This window comes from Saccopteryx bilineata, chromosome 1 (genome assembly GCF_036850765.1).
Source record: "Saccopteryx bilineata isolate mSacBil1 chromosome 1, mSacBil1_pri_phased_curated, whole genome shotgun sequence".
Taxonomy (NCBI): domain Eukaryota; kingdom Metazoa; phylum Chordata; class Mammalia; order Chiroptera; family Emballonuridae; genus Saccopteryx; species Saccopteryx bilineata.
In genome coordinates this window covers 44,236,127-44,262,925 of record NC_089490.1, presented here as the reverse complement: position 1 = coordinate 44,262,925, position 26,799 = coordinate 44,236,127, and the positions used below count along the sequence as shown (strand labels likewise).

Below are 26,799 nucleotides of genomic sequence, written 5' to 3'. Positions count from 1 at the left end.
CCTATCATATGATCCAGCCATTCCACTCTGGGATGTAAAGTGGCACAACCACTTTGGAAAATAAGTTGACAATTTCTTAAAAAGTTAAATAATACCTAGCGTATGATCCAGCCATTCCACTCTCAGGTATTTATCAGAAAAAAAAAATGAAGTCCACTTAGGATTGTACACAATATATATTCATCTGTAATAGCCAGAATCTTGAAACAACTGAAGTGTCCATCAACAGGTGAATAGATTTTAACAAATCAAAAACAACAAAACTGTAGCACACCCATACAATAGAACTGTGTGGCAATATAAAGGAATTAACTATGGATACACATTACAGCTTGGACTAACAGCCATATAGTGATGGTGAGTGAAAGAGCCCAAATATTAAATAAGTATTCACTGTGTGACTCCATTTGTATAAAATTCTGTGACATACAAGCTAACGTATGCTGATAGATGAGTGGTTGCCTGGGGAAAAGGGAAGCAGAGGGGGGGTGGGAGGGAGGGATTAAAAGAGCACAGAGAATGGGGGTGGGGTGATGGAGATGTTTATTATCTTCTTTGTGATGATGGTTCCATGGCTATATACATATGTCCAAATGTATCAAATTGGACTTTAAAAAGTGCATTTTATTCTTTCAGGACCACCCGTGTTAGATGACTTATTAGGGCACATAGCACTCAGCCCGTAGTAAGTTGTACAGTAAACAGTAAGTCCTCACTTAGCATCCTTGATAGGTTCTGTGACTAAGCAAAATGATGTCTAACAAAACCATTTTTACCACATGCCAGTTGATATAAACAAGAGTTAAGTTCCTACAGAATCTCATCAAAGTTATAACCCAACCTAGTTGAACAAAATGCCATTATTGGAGAGCTTGTGGATAAGATTTATTACAGTGACAGTAGGATATTATACATAGTATAGGCGGATACATGGGCAGATCAGTGAGGGAAAAAGACGTCAGGAATGGTCTGGAGGGCTCCAGGCGCAGACCTCCAGTGTGCTCCCCTCCCGTGAGGGGTCAATGGAGCACACCTTCCTCCAGCAAATATGCAATCACGGTTGTAAGTGTTCATGGCCAGGGAAACCCATTGGAGTTGGGTCACATAACCACCCTGCTGCCCACCAATATTTCAGATTCCCAAAGGAAAGAAGGTGTTGAGTCCCCCAGGCAGGTAAAACAACCTTATCAGTGTAGGGATTATTTCAAACGCCTCGTTTTCAGATACGAGCCCGGGGTAAGCCTTGCATGCAGGCCTTTCTAAAGATAACAGTGTTGGGACTGTTCATTCTTTTCTGCACTCAATTATACCTCTATAGAACTATTTTTTTTTCTTTATTTAAATTATTTTTTTTAACTTTTTAATTACAGTTGATATACAATATTATATTAGTTTTAGGTGTTTACCCCAGTGATTATATATTATAAAACTTACTAAGTGATCATCCCGATAAATCTTGTACCCATCTGATGCCATACAAGTTATTAGAATATTATTGACTATATGCTATACTTTACATTCCGTGAATTATTCTGTAACAACCAATTTGTAGTTTTTATTTTTAATTCATTGTATTGACACAGTTCCAAGCTGTCCCACTTAGTGTAACACCCCTACACACTGCATGTGCTCCCGCATGCCCACGCAAAGTCTCTTTCCACCCCCACCCCCTCCCTTTACCCCCTCCCCGCACCTCACTCCCCCTTTCCTTCTGGCCACCAGCCAGTTTGTACTTCTTTTTTATTTTATTTTATTTATTCATTTTAGAGAGGAGAGAGAGAGAGAGAAGGGGGGAGGAGCTGGAAGCATCAACTCCCATATGTGCCTTGACTAGGCAAGCCTAGGGTTTCGAACCAGCGACCTCAGCATTTCCAGGTCGACACTTTATCCACTGCGCCACCACAGGTCAGGCCCAGTTTGTACTGCTTAATTTCTCACCATTCTTACCCATCCCTTCAAAGCACCTCCCATCTGGCAACCATCAAAATGTTCTCTATATCTGTGAATCTGTTTCTGTTCTGTTTATTTTGCTTTTTAGATTCAATTGTTGATAGATATGTATTTCTTTTTTAACTTTATTTTTTTAGTGTGAGGTGGGGGCAGACAGGGACAGACAGGAAAGGGGAGAGATAAGAAGCATCAATTCGTTGCAGCATCTTAGTTGTTCATTGATTGCTTTCTCCTATGTGTCTTGACCGAGGGGCTTCAGCTGAGCCAGTGACCGCTTGCTCAAGCCAGCGACCTTTGGGCTCAAGCCAGCGACCATAGGTCATGTCTATGATACCATGCTCAAGCTGGCAACGCTGCACTCAAGCTGGTGAGCCTGTGCTCAAGCCAGCAACCTTAGTATTTTGAATCTGGGTCTTCAAGATCCCAGGCCAATGCTCTATGCACTGCGCCACCACCTGATCAGCCGTCTCTTTTTTTTTAAGTGAGAGGAAGGGAGACAGACTCCTGTATGCACCCCAATTGGGATCCACCCTGCAACCCCTGTCTCGGGCCAATGCCTGAATCAACTAAGCTATCTTAAATGCCTAAGGCCAATGCTTAGACCAAACAAGCTATCCTCAGCGGCCAGCCCATTGCTCAAACCAATCGAGTCACTGGCTGCAAGAGGGGAAGAGAGAAATAAGGGGGAGATGGAGGGGAAGAGAAGTAGATGGTCACTTCTCATATGTGCCCTGACCAGGGATCAAACCCAGGATGTCCACATGCCAGGTCAATGCTCTGTCCACTAAGCCAGCCAATCACGGCCTTCTTCTTAATTAAGAAGTCCGTTAAGATTTCATGTAGTAAAGGTTTAGTGGTGATGAACTCCTTTAGCATTTTCTTGGCCAGTAAGGTCTTTATCTGTCCTTCAATTCTAAATGATAGCTTTGCTAAGTAGTGGAATCTTGGTTTTAGGGCCTTACTTTTCATCACTTTGAATATTTCTTGCCACTCTCTTCTGGCCTGCAAAATGTTTGTTGAGAAATCATCTGACAGTCTTATGGGAGCTCCCTTGTAGGTCACTAATTGCTTTTCTCTTGCTGCTTTTAAAATTCTTTAACCTTTTGCATGTTAATTATGCTGTGTCTTGGTACGGCCCTTTTTGGATTCACCTTGTTTGGGATTCTCTGCTCTTCCTGGACGTGTATGTTTATTTCATTCACCAGATTAGGAAAGTTTTCTATCATTATTTTCCCAAATAGAGTTTCAATTTCTTGTTCTCTCTTTTCTCCTTCTGGAATCCCTGTGATGTGATGTTGGTGCTTGTGAACTTGTCCCAGGGGTTCCTTACACTATCCTCATTTAAAAAAAATTTTTTTTTTCTTTTTGCTGTTCTGAATGGGTATTTTTAGCTTCCTTTTATTCCAAATATTTCATTTGATTCTTGGCTTCATCTACTGTACTGTTGATTCCCTATGAACTATTCTTCATTTCAGTTAGTGTATCCTTGAATATACCTCAGTAGAACTTTTAAAAAAATCATTATAGCCTGACCAGGCGGTGGCTCAGTGGATAGAGCATTGGACTGAGATGCCAAGGACCCAGGTTCGAGACCCCAAGGTTGCCAGCTTGAGCGCAGGCTCATCTGGTTTGAGTGAAAGCTCACCAACTTGAGCCCAAGGTCGCTGGCTCGAGCAAGGGGTTACTCGGTCTGCTGAAGGCCCGCAGTCAAGGCACATATGAGAAAGCAATCAATGAACAACTAAGGTGTTGCAACGTGCAATAAAAAACTAATGATTGATGCTTCTCACCTCTCTCCATTCCTGTCTGTCTATCCCTCTCTCTGACTCACTCTCTGTCTCTGTAAAAAAAAAAAAAAAATTAAAAGAAAACATTATTAGAAACAATAAGCAAAGTTGGAAGAGACAAAAAAAATCATTATATATGTCAGTGTGAACTAGCACAAGGCAACAGTGACTAATTTATTGAAAAAGGGATAGAGTTTTAAAACAGTGATTTCAGATTTGGGGAACACCCACACAGTGAAATCTTGATTACTGGAGTGCTCCATGCACTTGAATCTTCTTGTTGGAATGGGGCGGGGTATTAGTAAGTAAATTTGGAGTGCTTGGCAAATGGAAGCATCTAATTATTAAAAACAAATTTTTAATATATTGAAGGAAGAGAGAGAAAGGGGGGAGAGAGAGAAGCATTGATTTGTTGTTCCACTTATTTATGCATTTATTGGTTTGATTCTTGTGTGTGCCTTGACCAGGGATCAAACCTGCAACCTTGGCCTATCAGAGCAATGCTCTAACTAATTGAGCTACGTGACCAGGAGCATCTAATTATTAATCATTTGAATTGCATTTGAAAATCTTTTCCAAATATATAATTTTCCTTTCTTTAATTAAAGAAAAACCCTTGATTAATAATCATTATTTTAGTCATTGGTTACTGATCATGACCCACCCAGTTCTGTAGCAAATGAAAGGTAAAGCATTGGTGTTGAGATTATAATTGCCTTAACAAAGCACGATCTCGTGCTGCTGTGTGGGGAATGCCCTGTGCAAGGACGCAGCGGGCTGAGAGGGTGAGTGGAGCTGGACTCCAGGCAATGCTTTGGTGGCTGGCCCAGAAGCCCTGGGCCCCAACACGGGCCCCAACACGGGCCCCAGCACGGGCCCCAACACGGGCCCCAGCACGGAGTGCGTTTGCCTGGAAAGGGGCATCTTTTTCTAATTTACCAAAGGTGCCGTGTGGGCTGACTATGGCCCCTTTCAACACATGTCCAGGAGGAAGGTGGTGGTTTTTCCCCAAAATGCTGCCCAGTATCGTCATGTTTTCTTGTGAACATGTGTTTCCCCTTAAAGAAATCCAGCAGATAAGCCTCAGCGAGGGATTGTCTTTAACCAGCCTCTGCTGGGTACAGCAGGGTGTACTTCTTCAGCTGCCTGGGGGAGGTGTTCTCTTCTAGAATTTGGCCCAGTTGCCACTGAAAGGCAAAGTTAGGGTATGTTTTTCTGTTTGTCACCAGGAGGATGCCCGGTGTCTGTTCTGTATGTGGATCCCATTATTAATGTCCCCAGCCAAGACTTCTGTGTCTGTGACAATAAAAAATGCAGAGAAAGGCCACTCCTGTGGCTCCTCTGAGTAAAATTTTTGCTGTGACTGAGTAATAACATTGCCTAAAGGGAACTAAGCCTTTTCACTTCTGAAGATACAAAATATTGTTTAAAGATTCAACTTTGAAACAAATAGGAAATATTTGCTAGTCTCTATGTAGCTTCCAAGCCATGTTCAGATAGTGATACCCACTTTTGTTCTCTGAATCCTGAGTGGGAAGTTTAGTTTATGAGGAGTGCACAGCCAATGGTGCTGAGCAGACAAACCCGTAACCGCGCAGTGGTCTGTCTACGGAAAGGTTCTATTTGGAAACTTTCAACTTTTGGAACTCAACACCCCCATTTCCCATTCCTTCTACGTGCCTCACGGGCTTTTTCCTCTCTGTTTATTTTCCCTAAGGAGACTCAAACAAAATCTCTTTCCCCCTTTTATAGATGCGAACCACACGCAAGGTCTCCGTCTGGCCCGTCGGCCTGGTTGGCGGGCGGCGCTATGAACGCCCCCTGGTGGAGAACGGCAGAGTCGTCGGTTGGTACACTGGCTGGAGAGCAGACAGGCCTTTCGCCATCGACATGGCAGGTGAGGTGTGTGGATGGTGACCTTGCTTGTGCCCCATCTTACCGATATTCCTCTTTGCAACAGGGAACTAGGCGAAGGAAGCTGTCACAGACCCCTCTGGTTAAAATTCTGAATCGTATCATGTTCAGCAGATGAATTGTTGAAAGCTTCAAAACAGGCTTTTTGGTGAATTCAAGTAGAAATTTATTTTGGGGGTGATTAGAAAATGCTCATTCCATCCCTTTTCACTGCCTGTCCATGTAGCTGTCCTCTTACCCGGCAGATGTTAATGTGCCAGGTGCTGGGCTGGGGACTGGGACTTCAGTGATGAGAACCGGACCTGGCCCTATCTTTTGGTACCTCTCTCTAGAGGTCCAGTTTGTTACAATAAATCATATGCTTGTTGCTGTATTTAATAGTGATGTGAAATTGACAAGCTTATCAGTTTTATGCTTATTGATATATTTAGTGCTTCTTGATACACTTAATAGCTAAAATATAAAATTGGATTACTGGTTTTTCATGCATTTATTAATTTTGAGTATAACTATATTTTAAAGCTTTTTATTCTCTAACCAAGCAACCGAATTAAATAAGACCCGTAGCCGACTACAAATTCTAAAAGGCCACTTTATCATAAAGTGACTCATTTTCTGTGGGTTATATAAAATGATGCCTGTGATAACTGTGGAAAGATGCAGTTTGAAACATGAGGCTTAAGAGGGGGGAAAAAATATATATCACCGTCATCTGTAACCTAGAAAAGCTTCAGAATTGATCTCATCCATCTTCAACCCTGAAACCCTGCTCTGTCTGTCTGTCAGCCTGTGCTTGGCCGACCTTCCGTGTCTGCTTCCCGCCTGCGTCAGAACCTCGATGCTCGGAATTCTGATGGGGTGAGGGCTGTGCTCCAAACTGGATCCATCACCTTTGTTCTGACAGTCCTCTGCATTTGAGGAAGCAAGATTATGAAGACTACCGGGAGCGGGGGCGGGGGGGGGGTGCTCTGTGGTGGGCAGCAGGGCGGGCCTGCCGCACTGCGTCTCAGAAGACGAGGATATTTTACTCAGTGTTTACCTCACGTTTTCCGAGTGCCGGTTCTGTGTCATGATCTCTAACTCTAGGACAGTCTAGATCACTTACCCTCCCCCCCACACACCCCGCTTCCTGGCCTCTCCTTCCCTCTCCACCCCTCTTTCACCCTCAGCTTATGCTTTGGTTTGGTCTTCAGTCCTTGCAGTCCCAGAGCTGAGCTCGCATCTCGACCGAAGCATTGACCTTTAGGCAGACAGTTAGGTCAGCCACACTTGGAAGGTCCTGGAGATTCTTGCAAAAAGCCTTTCCTCAATCAACTCTCAGTTTGTGGCTCTGACAGTATAACACTGACCATAATGGGTCTTTGGGGAATCAGGTTTCTTACTGATTGGATATGTCTGTAACCTTGAACAGACAAAGTTGGTCGCTTCTCCGGGACTTACTTTCCTTGGGTGTAGACTGAAGCAGTGGTGTGAGTGGCCACTGAGGTCCTCTTTGATGTATTCTTTCTTTTCCTGGAGTCCCACCTTGGGAAACTCAAAAGAAAATACTGGGACTTGGACACTGAGTGAGGACAGGTGACTGATAAAGCAGCCAGCTGACAGACGTGCACTTCTGACCTTGCCTAGAGCCTTGCTTCAGTACACACTTCCCACACTCGTCTCCTTGTACACAGGACCCTTGCCCCTTCCCCTGCAAACTGACTTCAAGGTCAGGGTAACTTGGATGAGTCTTCTTTGATTTTGCTATATGACCTTTATGTTTATGATTAAGTATCCAAGAAATCCATTGAAAATTGTGCATTGATTCTTCCTAGAATTTTTTTTAGGTGCAAGGAGGAAAGATAGTGAGGAAGACTCCCATATGCACCCCAACTGGAATCCACCTGGCATCCTTATCTGAGGCCAACGCTTGAGTACTGAGCTATTTTTAGCACCTGAGGCTGACACACTTCAACAGAGCTATCCTCAGTAACTGGAGCCACACTAGAACCAATTGAGCCACTGGCTGTGGGAGAGGAAGAGAGAGAGAAGGGAGAGGAGGAGAGAAGCAGATGGTCACTTCTCCTGTGTGCCCTGACTGGGAATCAAACCAGGACATCCATATACCAGGCTAATGCTCTATCCACGGAGCCACCAGCCAGGGCCAATTCCTCCCAGAATGTGGATCCAAATAGCTATATCTAAAGTCCAAGAAAGGCACGTGGGTTTTGTGCAATAGGCCTGGCCTGTGACAAATTATTTGATGCTCTTTCACTGCCAGGTTCTCTGGGAAACTTCTTTATGACATGACTGATGTTTGGATTTTTCTAAACATTTCATTATATATTTCAAAGCATTATATTAGATACATTATAAAATGAGTGATTTGCTTGTTTTGTCTTAGTTATCCTTGTTTTTTTTGTTTTGTATTTTTTGTTTGTTTTATTTTTTGCATTTTTCTGAAGCTGGAAACAGGAAGAGACAGTCAGACAGACTCCCGCATGCGCCCGACCAGGATCCACCCGGCACGCCCACCATGGGGCGATGCTCTGCCCACCAGGGGGCAATGCTCTGCCCATCCTGGGCGTCGCCATGTTGCGACCAGAGCCACTCTAGCGCCTGAGGCAGAGGCCACAGAGCCATCCCCAGCGCCCGGGCCATCTTTGCTCCAATGGAGCCTTGGCTGCGGGAGGGGAAGAGAGAGACAGAGAGGAAAGCGCGGCGGAGGGGTGGTGAAGCAAATGGGCGCTTCTCCTGTGTGCCCTGGCCGGGAATCGAACCCGGGTCCTCCGCACGCTAGGCCGACGCTCTACCGCTGAGCCAACCAGCCAGGGCCAGTTATCCTTGTTTTAAAGTAGGAATAAATATCTGTCTCGAATAAAACAACTTTTGCCACACTAAATTATTTTTTTCACTTCACGCACGAAATCGCTTTGCAAATTAGTTTTCGGTAAATTACTGATATTTTTGGAAGCCCTTAAGTGAATGATTTGGTTGATAAGATAATTAACGATTCTGATTTTGAGGCAGTTTGTTTTGATTCTAAATCTTGAAAATTCACAGCTTTGTTTAGATTGTACATAAGATGCAAGAAGAAGGAGAAGACCCTTTGGGCCTGCCTGCACGCCTCATTTTCAGATTACGTGCGCAAACACACACACCCGCAGTGTCTAGAAGGAGAGAATGAAGCCAGAAGCCCACCTCCCTGCCGCCCCCAGGACAGGCCCAGCCGGTCTGAGAGAGTTGAGTGAGCTGTGGTCTCTTGAATTTTCACAAGCTGGTTAAGAAACATGAAACTTAGCCAAAATGTTAACATTTTCACAACTATCTTACTCTGGGGGCTTGAGCCCACTCAGTAAAAGCCTTTTGGGGTCTGTCCTGTTTGTATCTCTGTGAAGCCACAGCCTAGCCCAGCACTAGAAGCGTATTTGAGTCTGAGACGTCGGGACTGCCGTGTTTTGCGTCATTCCTAGAGTTTGACTCGGTATCTGTATTTGGACTTTGCAGATGCTGTTTTTGTGCTTTCTTTTTTTTTTACAGGGACAGAGAGAGGGATAGATAAGGACAGACAGACAGGAATGGAGAGAGATGAGAAGCATCAATCATCAGTTTTTTGTTGAGACACCTTAATTGTTCATTGATTGCTTTCTCATATGTGCCTTGACTGTGGGCCTTCAGCAGACGGAGTAACCCCTTGCTCGAGCCAGCGACCTTGGGTCCAAGCTGGTGAGCTTTTGCTCAAACTAGATGAGCCCATGCTCAAGCTGGCGACCTCATTGTCTCGAACCTGGGTCCTCTGCATCCCAGTCTGACGCTCTATCCACTACACCACCGCCCGGTCAGGCTCTGCTTTTGCTTTCTGATGAGGAAACATTGTCCTGAAATTATCTTATATGTGCAGTGTTAGTGGCAGAAGTCAAGATTATTTCTGTTGCACAGGGGAAAAATTGTAAAGGCTTCTAATGATGTCTGGAAAAAGAACGAAGACGCTCACCCGCAGGGTGGAGAGGCACTGGAGCAGCCACCCGGGAGCAGCGTGCGGGGGGGCTCGGAGCAGCCCGCCCCCTGGGAGCAACGTGCGTGCGGGGGGCTCAGGGAGCAGCCATGGGAGCAGCGTGCGGGGGGCGGGGGGCTCAGGGAGCAGCCTGCCCGGGAGCAGCGTGCGGGGGGCTCAGGGAGCAGCCGTGGGAGCAGCGTGCGGGGGGCGGGGGGCTCAGGGAGCAGCCGTGGGAGCAGCGTGCGCGGGGGCGGGGGGGGGGGGGGCTCAGGGAGCAGCCGTGGGAGCAGCGTGCGGGGGGCTCAGGGAGCAGCCCGCCCGGGAGCAGCGTGCGGGTGGCTCAGGCGCTGGTCGACGCCACTGGTCTGCCGAGCCAGTATGGGCCGGGGATACTTCTGCTGGTCTGCACCTCGGGTTTCAGTCCCTGCATCTTGGCCATCTGACCACGTGCTCGTTCTTGTTGACTAAAAGCAGGGCAGTCCACCCAAAGTGTTTAGCTCTGTTTTGAGGTCAGGGAATCACTTTGAAGTGACAGACTGACTTTGGCCACCTGTAGGGAGGTGTCTGAAAGAACTGAGCTTAATGCTATCTTCAGCCTCGCCAGGAGGTGTAGATTTGTTCAAAGTCAGAACTTAAATTTGAGATATTTATTTTGAATTCTCCACATTTGCATGCTCCTTATTTTTAACCCCAGGAGGTGGCAGGCAGGGCCCTGTGCTCTAATGACAGTCTGTGCAGTTCCTACATGAGTGCCTGGTACACAGTCGGGACTGCATTCTGGTAGAAGTCCAACTTGGTGTTCAGCTCTGGTACTGATGACCCAGAGTTCACACAGACCCCATAAGTGAGAGGGTGTGGTCCCCAACAAGAAAGACTGCTCCTACATCAACAGCCCCCCACTCTGCCAGGGGGTCCCCAGGCCACCTGTACTTCTGACAAACTGGCTATAAATTTGATGTTTCCCACAGTTCTCTAGCTTTGATAATATACTGCAAGGGCTCACGGAACTTAGGATTGTACCCTACTTATTATGACATTTTTAATACAAAAGATACAAATCAGGACCAGTCAAATGAAGAGACACAGAGGGTGAGGTCCGGGCGAGAACCCAGGGCTTCCACACCTCTCCCTTGTGGAGTCAGGATACGTCCTCCTGCCAGCACATCAGTGAGTTCAGTACCCGGAAGTTCACCGAGCTCTCGTGTTCCGAGTTTTTATTGGGTGTCATTGCAGAGGCCTGAGTAATTAAATCAGTGGCCTTGTGCTTAAACTCAGCCTCCAGCTTAGCCCCAGAGGTCAGGATGGCTGAAAGTTCCTACCCTCTAATCATGTGGTCGGTTTTGCAGGTAACCAGCCCTCATCCTGAAACTATCTAAGGGCCCATTAGGAGCCACTTCAATAGCATAATAAAGTATTCCTGTCACCCAGGAAATTCTAAGGTTTACAAGCTCCTTGTCAAAAACCTGCCACAGTGGCCAAATTTTTTTTATTATGCCACAGGCTCAGTAATTGATAACCTTCCTCTCATAAATTAAAAAAAAAAAAAAAAGTGTGTCTCCTGTATCCTTGTTTACCAATGCTTTCATTTGCCAATGCAAAGGGCACATCTAAGTGATGTCTCAGGGTTACTTCGAGCACTGTCTGCTGACTTCTTCATGACTGATAAAAACGAGACATTGTAAAGTGATAACACTTTCTCATGTGTGGCTAACAGTAGTACGGGATGAGAAGTCTAGGAGGACTCTCAGCTTCCTGGCCTGGAGTCCTGAGGACATCGGTGTGTGGACACCCTGGGAACGGATGCGCCCCACAGGGAGAGTCTGCGGTGGCCTAGGATAGCTTCCAGGGAGCAGTCAGTAGAGCGGCTGCTGGCGGAGGTGCTGGGGAAGGGGACAGAGCCCAACAAGAGGGTGTGCAAGTGGCCTGGTGACAGCAGTCCCTGGGAAGAAGAGGTAGGTGCGTCACGCATTCAGTGGTTGGCTGCCCCGTGTCGTGGATGTGGCAGAGGAGGGAGCTTGGTGAGTGTGGAAGGGTGAGAGCCGGAGCCTGTAGATGGTGACGTTAGGATGCTTGATGGCAACTAGGACCTTGTGGACTGTCCCTGGGAACGAGGGAAAAAGAGATGACTGAAGGACCTGAATTCCAGGGGACGAAAAGATCAGCAAAATCGCCTGAAGAAAGTTCTCAATGGAGCAAAGAGGGAGAGGGAGTTTGACTCAGGAAAAGATGGAAGAGGTTCCCTTTTGTGTGGGGAGCAATGAGGCTGAGGCAGGGGAGTGACTGCTGTGTAATATGTAATTATTGCTCCGTAGCCATTAGGCATGTATCACATTTTAAGAAGCCATTTCAGATTCTGCCTGTAAACCAGCAGAAATTAAGATCTTTTTTAAACACTGTTGTGTAATATGGTGATAACGGATAAACTTAATTTTGGTTTAGTTTTCATTGGTGTAATTTGTTGTATTATCTGAGTTGTAGTTATGTGCAGAAAATATGGAGATCTTGGGTAATTAAAACATTCTGTTTACTGAAAAACAAGTTGCATAAAAATATGAATCTGCATCATAGGAAGAAAGACCACATGCCCTGACGAGTCTCCGGACTCTGGATTCGTTGTGGGTACGCCATCCTCCGGGAGGGTCGTGGAGCTGGGAAGGGCTCCAGATGAGGGGAAGACAGTGACAGCACCTGCCTGGGTCTCCTGCGTCCACCACTGCCTCCCCCAGTCCCTGTCCTCTGAGAAGTTGTAGGAATCATTCAGGAGTGCAAAGCAGGTCTTGGCAGCAGTCCCTTGCTCCCCTGCTCTTAGGGTCAGTGTCACCTCCTCAGTATTTCTGCAAAGTCCTGCCCACCCTCTCCCCCATGTCTCCCCAAAACACCCTTTTCCCCTTCACGCATCTGTGGGCACACATGCTCCCACAGTTCCTCTTGCTTTCTCAGCTTAAAACTCACTTTCTCCCCTGGCCGGCTGGCTCAGTGGTAGAGCGTTGGCCTGGCGTGCAGGAGTCCCGGGTTCGATTCCCGGCCAGGGCACACAGGAGAGGCGCCCATCTGCTTCTCCACCCCTCCCCCTCTCCTTCCTCTCTGTCTCTCTCTTCCCCTCCTGCAGCCGAGGCTCCATTGGAGCAAAGATGGCCCGGGCACTGGGGATGGCTCCTTGGCCTCTGCCTCAGGCGCTAGAATGGCTCTGGTTGCGGCAGAGCAACGCCCCAGATGGGCAGAGCATCGCTCCCTGGTGGGCGTGCTGGGTGGATCCCGGTCGGGCGCATGCGGGAGTCTGTCTGACTGCCTCCCCGTTTCCAGCTTTGGAAAAATACAAAAAAAAAAAAAGTGAAAAAAAAAAAAGAGATAAAACTCACTTTCTCAGGGAAGTCTCTGTTGGCACCCCGGATGGACAGGCTTCCTGGCCTCATTATTACCTCCTGTAGGTACGAGGCCCTGAACTGCTGCACCATGGCACTTACTGCAGTGGTATGACATCTTTAACTACAGTTGTTGAAGCTCCCACACCCCCGCAAACAAACAGAACGCAGCCATGACTGGCCTGCCCTCCACCCCTCCCCCAGCCCTAGTCTCTGGTGTATCTACGCCTCAGCCTTAAAGTGGGCTGAGGAATTAATTGCCTTGGACCAGAATGTCTGTCTCCACTGCCGGCTTACCAGGCAAACCTTTTAAAAAATATTGTAAGTGACGACTATTAAACTGAAGACGGTGACGGGTTACACAGGCAGATGACTGAAGTGATCTTTTTCCGGGCCCCCTGGAACTAACAGTTGCACGGGGCTTTCTTTCTTTTGATTTTTGTTGACAGGGGACTTTGCCTGGGTTCAAGAAGTTGTCCAGCCCTTTCTTTGTAGACGGTGCAGTAAGGGACTTCAGCCCAGCCTGGATCAGAGGAAGGTCAAGGCCAAATGAGCACAGCCAAAATTGATGTTTTTCTTTGTTTTATAAATATAAATACTGCAAGAAAAGGGGCGAAAGAACCTTCTTTTCCCACTTTGGAGCCATTTGTAACTCCTTTGTGGTGTTTTCAATGCATGGATGTTTTGTATGAGAAAGAGAAAACTGTTCTCAGTAGAGTGACTTGACATGTCATATGGTAGCTTTTGGTTCAGGGTCTGGGGACTGACTCGGGATGTGGACCTGAGGAGAGTGCAGCGTGACTGTCACTGGAGTGGAGGAGGACTGTCCGGGAGGGCACAGCGGCTGCAAGCCCTGACAGCATGCAGAGCCGCAGGGTGGCAGGAGTGTTAGAGCACTGGGAAGATGCTGCCTGACTGTGGTTTCCGGATGACACGCATCGTAGAGACGTGCAGGCATTTGACGGTCACTACAGGTTTAGTCCTGTCCGCGTGTACCGTCCTGCGTTGGGTACAGGTGGGCACTGGGCATGGGGCGCACCAGTGCGCTCTGTGCCCATAATCAGCATGCTTTCTCTGGGGTAGCTGGTGAGGACTGCCATGTTCACGCTGTGCTTGGGGCGGGGGGATCCACTGGGAGGGCTGCAGGGGAAGTGGGGGAGGAGACCCCAGGGTCCCATCCTACCTCAAATATAGCAGCTCTACATGTATCTGTTATTCTCCTCAAAGCTTTAGTGGAAGTTTAGTCTTCAGGACTAAGAATGTTGAAACCCAGAAGTTTTACATCAGGAAAGCCCGGCCAACTTTATAATTATTGTTTACTGCGCAGTTATTGGGCAGCGGGCATTCTAAGGCATCCTGTGTGCTTTCTCCTGTGATCCTCACTCGAGGCCTCGAGGGCTGTGCCCAGATGATCGTCCTCCTCAAATGGAGGAAAACCGAGGCCTAGACGCTGCGTCACTTGTCCCAGGCTGCCCGGTGCGGAGGGGGCACACTGGGGTGCAAACTCAGAGCATGCGCACCCGGACGTGGCCCTGCCCCTGGGCTCTGCGGCCCGCCCTTCTCTCCCAGGGGACCCGGTTCTTGGTCTCCCAGCCTGTTTCTTTCATCGGCACAGCGGAGCGAGTGGAATTCGTCCCCGAGTCAGGCACCACATCCTGAGCAGCTGAGGCCACACTGTAGGTGCTCAATGAGCTGGACGTCTCTTAGCCAAGAAACAGGATCAGCCGTGTCTCTGGGTTCGAGTGGCTCATACGCTTGTCCAGGGCCATCGGCTCAGTGCTGCGTGGGACTGGTTGTCGGGGTGGTCACATCGGTGCAGGTGCAGGCAGCTGCGGGGGCGGCGGGTCACTGCCCCCGGCCCCACCCGGGCACATGCAGGCGGTACCTCTGGAGTTCCCAGCAGCGGATTAGGATCTGACCACCTGTCTGTTGGTGAGGTTGAAGCGCGAATAGGTAAGTGCTTGTCCGTGAGTCCTCCCTGCATCTGGTGGTGTCAGCGCATTCTTGAAGGTAGTACAATAATTAAGTACTAGCAAGCTCTTTGCTTTGGCCTCGTGATGAGCTTCGCTCCATTTCTGGCGGATGGGCCTGTGCTCATTGTCATTCAGCGAGTTAGCTCTGTGTGCAGGGCGGCCTGGGGAGATTAACACCGGCGTGTGCTCTAGATAAAATACCATAAAAAAAAAGTCATCAAGAGGAAAACAAAAGATTATTAAAAAGTTGTTGAGAAGCAGATATGTGCTCCTTTTCGTAATTTCCCAGCTGAAAAACTAAGCAAACAAAAAGCTTTTGAGCTCTCAAAAGAAAATGCCGTTTGTCACATTTAGATTAGCGAAGTGTTCGGGGGAGCACGGGCGACAGATGGGCACCGCTGCTGACGAGGGAGAGCCTTCTCCAGACCGAGGCCTGAGGGCACCTGGGAAGGACTCAAAAGCCATGCTCACGTTTTCTAATTAGGTTACAGGAGGCGGCCGTGTCCTTTCTTACCACCTTGACTTTCCTAAGAGCCCTAGGAGAGCGTCTGTAGATGGAGCTCCCGCTGCAATCTACTACAGGCCGCCGGTTAGTGCGGATGGTAAGAAGGGAGGCGGAGGACTCCGCCCCTGACCTGGGGCCCGCCCGCTCCAGGTGTCAAGGTTGCTGGCTTTCTTCCTGGGCCCCTGAGCAGCCGCCGCATCCCAGCCCCACATTCTGCCCTTCCCTCCACCTCCCTCATGTCCAGCCAAGCGCGGGGGCTCGGGGGGGGGGGGGCAGTCAAGAATGGCCCATGCGGCTGGGCTGCGCTGATGAGAAGAGTGGCACCCTCAGCTGGGACAGTGGCACCTTGTCTTCCCCTGCTTGCCTGGCTAAATTCTAGTCGCCTCTCAAGACTTGTTAGTGGTGAAGGAAGCGTTTCCTGGTTTTCTATCCAGCAAAGATGCCATTGCCACATGTTCCCTTCCTCATTGGCCCTGGAGCCCGTCTGCTGGCCGCCACCCCCACCCCACCGCTCCCCTGCGTCCTCTGCCAGCCCGTGAGCTACACGGGCAGAGAAGGCTCGCCTCTCTCCGCCCTGCACCGCCAGGTCTGGCATAGCTCCTGACCGGAGTAGCTTGAATAAATTTTTGCTGAATTCATGAATTTTAACTTGTCTGTCTTTTCTAGTTTAAAGATTGTCAAAATTAAACACAGCTTCTTACTCCTGAGATTATATTGCCATTATTTTTTAATGGTGAGATTTTTTTTAAAGAGGGAATATTGAGCCTGACCTGTGGTGGCACAGTAGATGAAGCATCGATGTGGAATGCCGAGGTTGCTGGTTCAAAACCCTGGGCTTGCCCCGTCAGGGCACACACAAGAAGTAGGTCTCAACCCGACTACGCACCAGAATTATTTCCTAAGGATCTTTGAAAAAATTCCCAGGCCTGGGTGTTCCATCACTGATCAACTAAACCGTATTCTCTGAGTGTGGGCCTCGTGCTGGGGTGTGTGTATATATTTTTTAAGTCTTGGCTGCAATTATAAAATGCAGCCAGAGCTACGAATGGCTAGTGTGGGTGGTCACAGGCTACTCTGACGTTCCTTCCTGTGGTTCATTCAGTCTGTTAGTAGATGTGTCCCCTCACAAGCCACCACTGAATCATTGTGGAGGTTTGAGTTGGGATAGCCCCACACTACAAAAAGTTTGTGATTGCTTAATAAAATTATTTCCACAGAAAGCACTTCCATTGGTCAAGCAAGAAGAGAATTTGAGGACAGGAGGGGAGTTTTTTTTTTTTTTTAAGTCATAACAACTGAAAAGCACCCCCAACCACCTGTATGCACTGGGGGTACAAATATACTTTTTAATGTGTTAGCATATACATAACAAAATTTACTATTTTAACTTTTTTTTTTTTGACAGAGACAAAAGAGAGGGACAGATGAGGACAGACAGACAGGAAGGGAGAAAGATTAGAAGCATCATTTCTTTGTTGCAGCGCCTTAGTTGTTCTTTTGATTGATTTCTCATATGTGCCTTGACCGAGGGGCTACAGCAGAGTGAGTGACTCCTTGCTCAAGCCAGAGACCTTGGGCTTCAAGCCAGCGACCATGGATGGGGTCATGTCTATGATCCCGTGCTCAAGCTGGCGACCCTGCGCTCATGCTGGTGAGCCCGTGCTCAAGCCGCATTAGCCCACGCTCAAGCCAGCGACCTCTGGGTTTTGAACATCGGTCCTCTGAGTCCCAGTCCGACGCTCTATCCACTGCGCCACCGCCTGGTCAGGCTTACCTATTTTTAAGTGTACAGTGGCATTAAGAACATTCACATTGTGCAACCATCAGCACCAACCATTTCCAGAAACTCCATCATCACAAACTGAAACTCTGTCCCCATTAAACACTAACTCCCCCCACCCACCCCTGGCCTGGCAACCACCATTCTCCTTTTTCTCTATGAACTGGACTGTTCCAGGTATTTCATGTAAGTGGAATTTTACAATATTTGTCCTTCATGCTCTGCCCTATTTTACTTAGTATATTGTCTTCCAAGTTCATGCAGGTTGTAGCACGTGTCAGAATTCATTCCTTTTCAAAGCTGAATATTTTTTCATTCTGTATGTAGACCACATTTTGTTTATCCATTCATCTGTTTATGCACATTTCAGTTGCTTCCCCCTTTCGGCTATTCCGAATACCGCTGGGAACATGGGTGTGCAGTCACTGTTTAAATCACTGTTTCCGATTATTTGGGGTCCGTCCCTAGCAGTGGAATTGCTAGATCATATGGAAATTATATGTTTAATTTTTTTTTGAGAGCCTGCCATATTGTTTTCCACAGTGGTTGCATCATTTTATATTCCCATCAGCAATGCACAAGAATTCCAGTTTCTCCATATCTTTGCCCACTCTTGGTATTTTAAAAATTATTTTACTTTTACACACTGGGGTTTGCCGAATAGGAACACAGATATCTTCTCCAGCTGTCTTGTATTTTCTGGGTTGGTGTGGTAGTGCAACAGTCAATAATAGTCTTGGATGATAGAAGGTAGAAATCTCAAAGGTGAAATAAAGCACAAGACAGTGATTCTCACACAAGCAGCACCAAGCCTGTTGATTCTGCCGTCCTCAACATAGACATGGTTCATCTCCCATTGGTCTTCTTGGCTGTCAAGTCAATAGAACCAGTTCCCCTTCAAAATTTCAGTGTTAGGCATTCCTCAGTGCCCTGCCACCACTTTACTACAAAATCACTCATAGAGGCCCTGGCCAGTTGGCTCAGCGGTAGAGCGTCGGCCTGGCGTGCAGGAGTCTGGGTTCGATTCCCGGCCAGGGCACACAGGAGAAGCGCCCATCTGCTTCTCCACCCCTCCCCCTTTCCTCTCTGTCTCTCTCTTCCCCTCCCGCAGCCAAGGCTCCATTGGAGCAAAGATGGCCCGGGCGCTGGGGATGGCTCCTTGGCCTCTGCCCCAGGCGCTAGAGTGGCTCTGGTCGAGGCAGAGCGATGCCCCGGAGGGGCAGAGCATCGCCCCCTGGTGGGCAGAGCGGAACCCCTGGTGGGCGTGCCGGGTGGATCCCGGTCGGGCACATGCGGGAGTCTGTCTGACTGCCTCCCCATTTCCAGCTTCGGAAAAAAGAAAGAAAGAAAAAAAAGAAAAGAAAAAAAAATCACTCATAGGTATTTTTAATATTTAGTTCATTAATCCTCTTTTATTCTCAGGATCAAGTTTTCCACCCTGACACCGCATCCTGATTGTTTCCTGAGAAGGTTTGGGTTTCTAAGATGGTTTATTGTTTTCAAAGTAGAGATTTAAATGAATCGTTTATAGATTAAATAAAGAATACTTCTTAGAAATAAAGGATGTTTTATTTTTTTTCAACCAAGAACAATGGCTGCTAAATAGCTTCTGAGGAGTTTTACAAAGTCGACAATAATTTTTTCAGAATGGCTTACCCTGAAGCAACCATAAAGCTTCAGTCAGTATTCTGGAGCAGATGAACAGCCCTGCATAGCAGCCGGACCATGCTTTTTCATTCCCTTCCGCACTAGTGGAAGATCATTCTAAAGTATAATTGGAAGTGAATGTGGAAAGCTAAAGTTTTGTCCGCACCTTAAGAAGGAATACATTAGGAAGGACGCTTTATCGCGGTTGTTAAAGTGCGCATGATTGCGTGGGAACATTCAGTCTTAGAACCATGACAGTCTATGTGTAACACTTGCCTGAAACAGTGGCCCATTTAGAGATGATGGTAAATAAGTAAAGGACACGGTCCTTTTATAAAGCCCTTGCTTTTGCTTTCTGTATCTGATTTAAATCTAGTGAAAATGATTCCTGAAACACTGTTATTAAACACTTACTTTCCTGTTGGATAGTTCACAGGATGCCAAGGCTAGAAGGTACAAGATTTTGGAGAAAAGCACTTAAGTTTTCCATTCTTTATTCAGATATGATTGATACATAACGTGATTGCAGTTTCAGATGTACAGAGTAATGAGTCAGTATTTATACCAATTGCAAAATTATCACCACAATACGTCTAGTTAACAACCATCACCACCCAGTTAAAAGTGTTTTCTTTTTGTGATGAGAACTTTTGAGATCTACTCCCTGGCAACTTTCAAAGATATAATACAGTTTTATTAACTGCATTGTATGTAACACGTGGTAAATTACATCCCCAGGACTTATTTTCTAAATGGAAGTTTGTACCTTTGACCATCTTTACCCATTGTGTCCACCGCACCCGTACTTCTGACAACCATTGGTCTGTGAGTCAAGAGTGTTTTGGTTTGGGGTTTTGTAGATTTCACATGTAAGTGAGATCACCTGGTATTTGTCTTTCTCTGTCTGACTTATTTCACTTAGCAGGTCCATCCATGTGGCTGCAAAAAGCAAGATTTCCTTCTTTTTTTATAGCTGAGGAGTATTCCATTGTGCACATGTGCGTCTGTGTCAGTCACACTCTCTGGATCCACTCATCCATCAGTGGACATTTAGGTCGCTATGTTGGCTATTGTAAACAACGCTGCAGTGGACACGGGCGGTCCATATAGCTTTTCAATTTAGTGTTTACATTTCGTTTAGATAAATATGCAAAAGAGGAATTGTTGGATCACATGGCAGTTCCATACTTAATTTTTTGAGGAGACTTCACACTGTTTTTCCACAGTGGCTGCACCAGCCTGCCTCCCCATTCACAGTTCACAGGTTTTCCCTTTCTCCACGTCCTAGGGAACGGTCATCGCTGATTGATTTATTGATGATAGCCAATCTGACAGGTGTGCGTGATGTCATTGTGGTTTTAATTTGTATTCCTCTAATGATTAGTGATGTGGGGCATCTTTTCATATGGCTATTGGCCATCTGTATGTCCTCTTTGGAGAAGTGTCTATTCATGTCCTCTGCCCATTTTTAAATCATATTCTTTGTTTTGGTGTTAAGTTGTATGAGTTCTTTATGTATTTTGGATATTAACCTCTTATTGGAGGATACCTTTTTCCATTTGGTAAGTTGTCTTTTCATTTTGTTGATGGTTTTCTTCCTGTGCAAAACCTTTTTAGTTTGATGTAGTCCTATTGGATTACTTTTTCATTTGTTTCCCTTGCCTGAGGAGATGTATCTGAAAATATATTGCTAAGAGCAAGGTCAAAGAATTTACTGCCTATGTTTTCTTATAAGAGTTTTATGGTTTCGAGTCTTACATTTAAGTCTTTAATCCATTTGAGTTTATTCTTGTTATGGTGTTAGAAGGTAGTCTACTTTCCTTCTCCTCTTCCTCTTCCTCCTCCTCCTCCTCCTTTTTCTTTGCATGTATATGTCCAGTTCGCCCAATGCCATGTATTGAAGAGAATGTCTACTTTATTATGTATTCTTGCCTCCTTCGTCATAGGTTAATTGACCACATAGGTGTGTGTTTATTTCTGGGCTCTCTATTCCATTCCATTGATTATGTGTCTATTTTTATGCCATTACCATGCTGTTTTGATTACTATGACCTTGCAGTATAGTTTGATATCAGGTAGCATGATACCTCCAACTTTGTTCTTTTTTTTTCTTAAGATTTCTGTGGCTATTCAGGGTCTTTAGTGATTCCACACAAATTTTAGTTCTAGTTCTGTGAAAATGCCATTTGTGTTTTGATAGAGATTTAATTGAATCTATAGATTTCTTTGGATAGTATGGACATTTTAATGATATTAGTTCTGCCTATCCATGAGCATAACATATGCTTCCATTTACTTGTATTTTTAATATCTTCAATGTCATACAATTTTCTGGGTATAGATCTTTCACCACCTTGGTTAAATTTATTCCTAGGTACTTTATTTTATATTTTTGAGGCAATTATAAATGGTATTGTTTTTGTAATTTTTCTTTCTGCTAGTTCATTATTAGTGTATAAAAATACAACCGATTTCTGAATAATAATTTTGCAGCCTACTACTTTAGTGAATTTATACAGTGTGTCCGTAAAGTCATGGTGCACTTTTGACCGGTCACAGGAAAGCAACAAAAGACGATAGAAATGTGAAATCACCAAATAAAAGGAAAACTCTCCCAGTTTCATACCTACTCAGTGCAGTTCGATGTGGGCTCACACACAGATTTTTTAGGGCTCCTTAGGTAGCTATCCCATATGGCCTCTACAGACTTGTCACTGACTGATGGCCTACCAGAACGGGGTTTCTCCACCAAACTGCCGGTTTCTTTCAACTGTTTATCCCACTGAGTAATGTTATTCCTATGTGGTGGCACTTCGTTATAAACGCACCGATATTCACATTGCACTTTGGTCACGGATTCAAATTTAGTGAATCACAGAACACACTGAACTTTCCTCTGTACCGTCCACATCTCGACTGGCGTGGCCGTGGGCTGCTCCTCTGTATACATGGTGTTACGTCATCATCTGCACATGTGCACATGCTGCCACATCATCCTACAGAAACTGGGAGGGTTTTCCTTTTATTTGGTGCAGATTTCACATTTCTATCATCTTTTGTTGCTTTCCTGTGACTGGTCAAAAGTGCACCATGACTTTACGGACACACTGTATATCAGCTGTAATAGTTTTGGGTGGAATCTTTAGAGTTCTATATAGTATCATGTCATCTGCAAATAATGACAGTTTCACTTCTTTTCCATTTGGATGCCTTTTATTTCTTTCCATTTTCTGATTGTTCTGGCTAGAAGTTTCAATACAATGTTGAATAAAAATGGTAAAAGGGGGCCCCGCTGTCTTGTTCTTAATCTCTTTTTTTCTTCTTTTCCAAGTGTGAGGAGGGGAGTTAGAGAAACAGACTCCCACAAGCGCCCTGACCAGGATCCACCTGGTGACCATTGTCTGGTGCCAATGCTCTGCCCATCTGGGACCATGCTTGCAACCAAGCTATTTTTATCACCTGAGGCAAAGGGTCCACAGAGCCATCTTCAGCACCTGAGATAGATACACTCAAACGAATCGAGCCATGGCTGCAGGAAGGGAAGGAAAGAGAGAGAGAGAGAGAGAGAGAGAGAGAGAGGTTGAGAGAGAAGGAAGGGGAAGGGAGAGGGGTGGAGAAGTAGATGGTCACTCCTCCTGTGTGCCCTGACCGGGAATTGGGCCCAGGACTTCCACAGGCCAGGCCAACACTCTACCACAGGACCGTCGTTTGTCTTCCTGATCTTAAGGAAACTGCTGTTAGTTTTTCCCCATTAGGTAAGGTGTTAGGTGGGTTTGTCATAGATGGCCTTTATTATGTTGAGGTATGTTCCCTCCATTCCCACTTGACTCAGAGTTTTTATTATAAATGGGTGCTGGATTTCATCAAACACTTTTCTGGATCTAGTGATATGATATGATTTTTTTTTTTTTTTTGACAGATACAGAGTCAGAGAGAGAGGAACAGATGGGGACAGACAGACAGGAAGGGAGAGAGATGAGAAGCATCAATTCTTTGTTGCGGCACCTTAGTTGTTTATTGATTGCTTAGTTGTTCATTGATGTGCTTGAGCAGGAGGCTACAGCAGAGCGAGTGACCCTTTGCTCAAGCCAGTGACATTGGACTCAAGCCAGTGACCACGGGCCCATGTCTATGATCCCACACTCAAGCCAGATGAGCCCGCACTCAAGCCGGCCCCTTCGAGGTTTCAAACCTGGGTCTTCCATGTTCCAGTCCAGTGTTCTATCCACGGTACCACTGTGTGGTCAGACGATCATACGATTTTTATCCTTCATTTTGTTTATCTGGTATATCACATTAATTGATTTGCAGATATTGAACCAACCTTGCATCCCAGGAATAAATCCCACTCGATCATGATCTTTTCTTTTTTACAATATTTTCGGTTTTATTACAAAAATGCACACACAATAAAGATTGTCATAAGCCAGTCCTTAGCTTTAATTGTATTTAGTACTTGCTTTGGAGCAGCTTTTTTTTGCTTTTACTCTATCATTTCATGCAGGGCCTCGTTTGTCCTGCCCGGCACTGCTTCTGCTGTTTTCCTGGTCTTTCAGATGTATTTAGTGGGCATTTTTAGAGAGCTTGTGCGAAAGCTTCTGTCTGTTGTTCAGGGGGTGAAGTCTGTGCGTGGACCCTCCAATCATTCTGAACGAGCTGCACTGTCTTCTTGAGGCACCACTCCATGCTTTTTTTTTTTTTAATTTATCGAAAGCCTTTTTGTTTATGTTATCTTTTTTTATGAGGGTTGAGTTTTAGAAGACTGCTGCCCTGGCCAGCTTGCTCAGTGGATAGAGCGTCCGCCTGGTGTATGGACATCCTGGGTTCGATTCCCGGTCAGGGCACACAGGAGTAGCGACCATCTGCTTCTTCCTCCGCCCCCCTTCTCTCCGTTTTCCCCTCCCACAGCCAGTGGCTCCACCGGTTCAAGCATCAACCCCGGGCACTGGGGATAGCTCGGTTGTTTCGAGTATCAGCCCCAAATGAAAGGTTGCCAGGTGGATCCTGGGCAGGACACATGTGGGAGTCTGTCTCTCTATCTCCCCTCCTCTCACTTAAAAGAAAAACAACTGTTTGCTTTGCTGGTGACATCTTTGGTGGTTCTCCTGACAGCAGGTGAATGTTTGTCATAGCAATAACTTCCCATCTTGAGATGGTCCCAGCAGGGAAGAGGTTCACGGCTTTAATCAGTGATTTCAGATCTTCTTCTGACCAGTTTTTACTGCCATTCCCACTTGTGCCCATGGATTTCTCTGCATTCTTACATGCTTGTCACTGTGAGCCTCTGCTTCCTTTCTCTTCTAATTTGCTCATTTCTTTTTTTCCTACTTCTTGTGCTGATGATGTGAGTGCTTCATTCAAGCTCTTGCTGCAACCCTGCTAGTTCAAGGTGATCACCAAGTTCTTCCACTTCTTCCACCGTTTTAACCTACTCTGCCTCGTTCTCAGAAGAGTGATTTCCGGTCTGGCGTGACTTGTGCAGATTTCCCCCTTCCTTTCCAATGGCCTTTTCTGCACATCCCTTTCCTTCTTTGCCAGTGGTGCTCGTCATCTGACTTTCTCTTCTTTCTCCATAGCTGAAGGAGCAGCTCTCTGTTCTTTAGCTTTTGCTCCTTCTGCTTTGCTTCTGCTTTTTTTTCTGTTTCTTTCTTGGCCTTTTCTTCCTCCCCAATTTTTTTAAACTTCTCGGATTGCAGCTCCCTGCATCGCCGACTGTCCCTGTTCCTCCTGTCCGCCGCCTGTGTCTCTCTGTGCGCTGGCTCCTCCGTCAGCCCGGCTCCTCGCATTGCCACGTTCTGCTTTCCGCCGCCTGTGTCTCTCTGTGCGCTGGCTCCTCCGTCAGCCGAGACTCTCATCGCCACGTTCTGCTCTCCTCCCCCTTCTTCATCTGAACAAGAACATTCTCTCCAAGAATCAGACTTATATACCGGAAAGAATAAAGAGCATCTATATCTTCAGAGGATGAATTCGTATCACCTAGTTTAGGAACATATTTATTTGACCATCTGGAATTTCTTTCAAACACAGGAAACACTTCGAGGAAATTATCCTTTGCTTCACTTTCAGAAGGAACCAAGTTATCAAAAGTAGGATGTACGCTGTGAAATGCTGTTCTTTTCACTGGATCATATAACATTTTATAAGCTTCAGTTATGTAAGTGAAGTAGTCATTACCTCCTCCTTTGTCAGTTCACCAGCTGCTTTCTGTTGGGCTGGGTGATGTTTTAAAACAGTTGCTTTCTAAACTGCTTTGATCTGTCTGTGCAGCTTTGTCTCTTGCGGGCTCAGTACAAGTGCTGTGTGACTATCTTGAGTCTTTCACTGGCTGGGATCAAGTGTTTTTCAGCATGGGAAATTTTTCTACCTTCAATTCTTCATCTTCCGATTCCTCTGATAACTCTTTCTTATCCTCTAATTCCTGAAAAGAGGCAGAAGCATTCCTGTTTCTTTTTTTGTTATTATTGAGAGGCGGAGAGAGAGATCTCACATGCGCCCTGACCAGGATCCACCCGGCAAGCCCCCTACCAGGTGATGCTCTGCCAGTCTGGGCTGCTGCTCCATTGCTCAGCAACTGAGCTATTTTAGTGCCTGAGGCAAGGCCATGGAGCCATCTTCAGTGCCCGGGGCCAACTTTGCTTGAACCATTCGAGCCATGGCTGCAGGAGGAAAAGAGAGAGAGAGAGAGAGAGAGAGAGAGAGAGAGAGATGAAGAGGGGGATGAGGTGGAGAAGCAGATGGTCACTTCTCCTGTGTGCCCTGACCAGGAGTCGAACACAGGACTTCCACACTCAGGGACGATGCTCTAATGCTGAACCAACTGGCCAGCACCTGTGTTACTTTTAAAGAAAGCTTCAAACCATCTTACCATAGGTTCAAACTGACAGCATTGAGGCTGTGATTGAATATGTTAAGAGAGGCTTCAGTGTATTGTGTGGAATAAATTGGAGGTCAGAGGGTGGGTGATGGCCGCTGCCCCGCATCCTGGTGGAGGTCACTTAGCAACCCTCCAGGTCCACCGCCCGCTCTGAGCCCTGCACCTTGGCTCTACAACGCCCTCTATGATCTTTTTCATGCATTGCTGAATTTGGTTGGCTAGTATTTTGTTGAGGATTTTTCCATCTAGTGTTCATCAGATATATTGGCCTATAATTTTTTTTTCTTTTTGTCATGTCTGGTTTTGAAAACAGGGTAATTCTGGCCTCATAAGATGAGCTTGCAAGTCTTCCCTTCTCTTGAATTTTTTGAAATAGTTTGAGAAAGATAGGTATTGAGCCAACACTTGTTATTGCTTGTCTTCTTTTAATTGAATTTATTGGGGTGCCATTGGTTAATAAAATGATACAGGTTTCAGGTGTACAGTTCTACAACACATCATCTGTACGGTGTGTTCAGCAACCCCAGCCACATCTCCCTCCCTGACCCTCTTCTCCCTCCCTCCACCCCACCTTCTAATCACCATGGTGTTGTCTGTGTCTGTGGGGATATTTTCCTTTCCTGAATCCCTTCACATTTTTGCAGCCCTCAACAGCTCTGACAGCTGTTAGTCTTGTCTTTTCGTTAATAGCCATTCTAACAGATGTGAAGTGACACCTGATTAGGTTTTTGATTTGCATTTTTCTGATGATTAGTGATGTTGAGCACCTTTTTATGTACCTGTAGGCCATTTATATGGGAAAGTAAGAGACTCAGAATAGCCGAAACAATACTGAAAAGTAACAAAATTGAAAGACCTGGCCCTGGCCATTGGCACAGTGGATGTGTCGGCCTAGTGTGGGTATGTCCCAGGTTTGATTCCCGGTCAGGGCACACAAGAGAAGCAACTATCTGCTTCTCTCCCCCTCTCTTTCCCCCTTCTCTCCCTCTTCCCTACACACAGCCAATGGCTCCTTTGGTTTGAATGTGGCC

The 26,799-nt window shown here is 46.2% G+C and overlaps 1 protein-coding gene and 1 pseudogene across 2 annotated transcripts in view; one reads left to right on the top strand and one right to left on the bottom strand.

The window, feature by feature from the left end:
* Positions 1-26,799, top strand: part of B3GAT2 (beta-1,3-glucuronyltransferase 2) — a 68,171-nt gene that overhangs the window by 32,238 nt on the left and 9,134 nt on the right. For both annotated transcript variants that reach the window (XM_066253317.1, XM_066253310.1), the window contains exon 2: positions 5,490-5,634. In XM_066253317.1, coding sequence (XP_066109414.1) covers positions 5,490-5,634 — 145 coding nt within the window. The remainder of the gene's footprint in view (positions 1-5,489; positions 5,635-26,799) is intronic.
* LOC136320977 (dnaJ homolog subfamily C member 2-like) lies at positions 23,827-26,462 on the bottom strand (annotated as a pseudogene).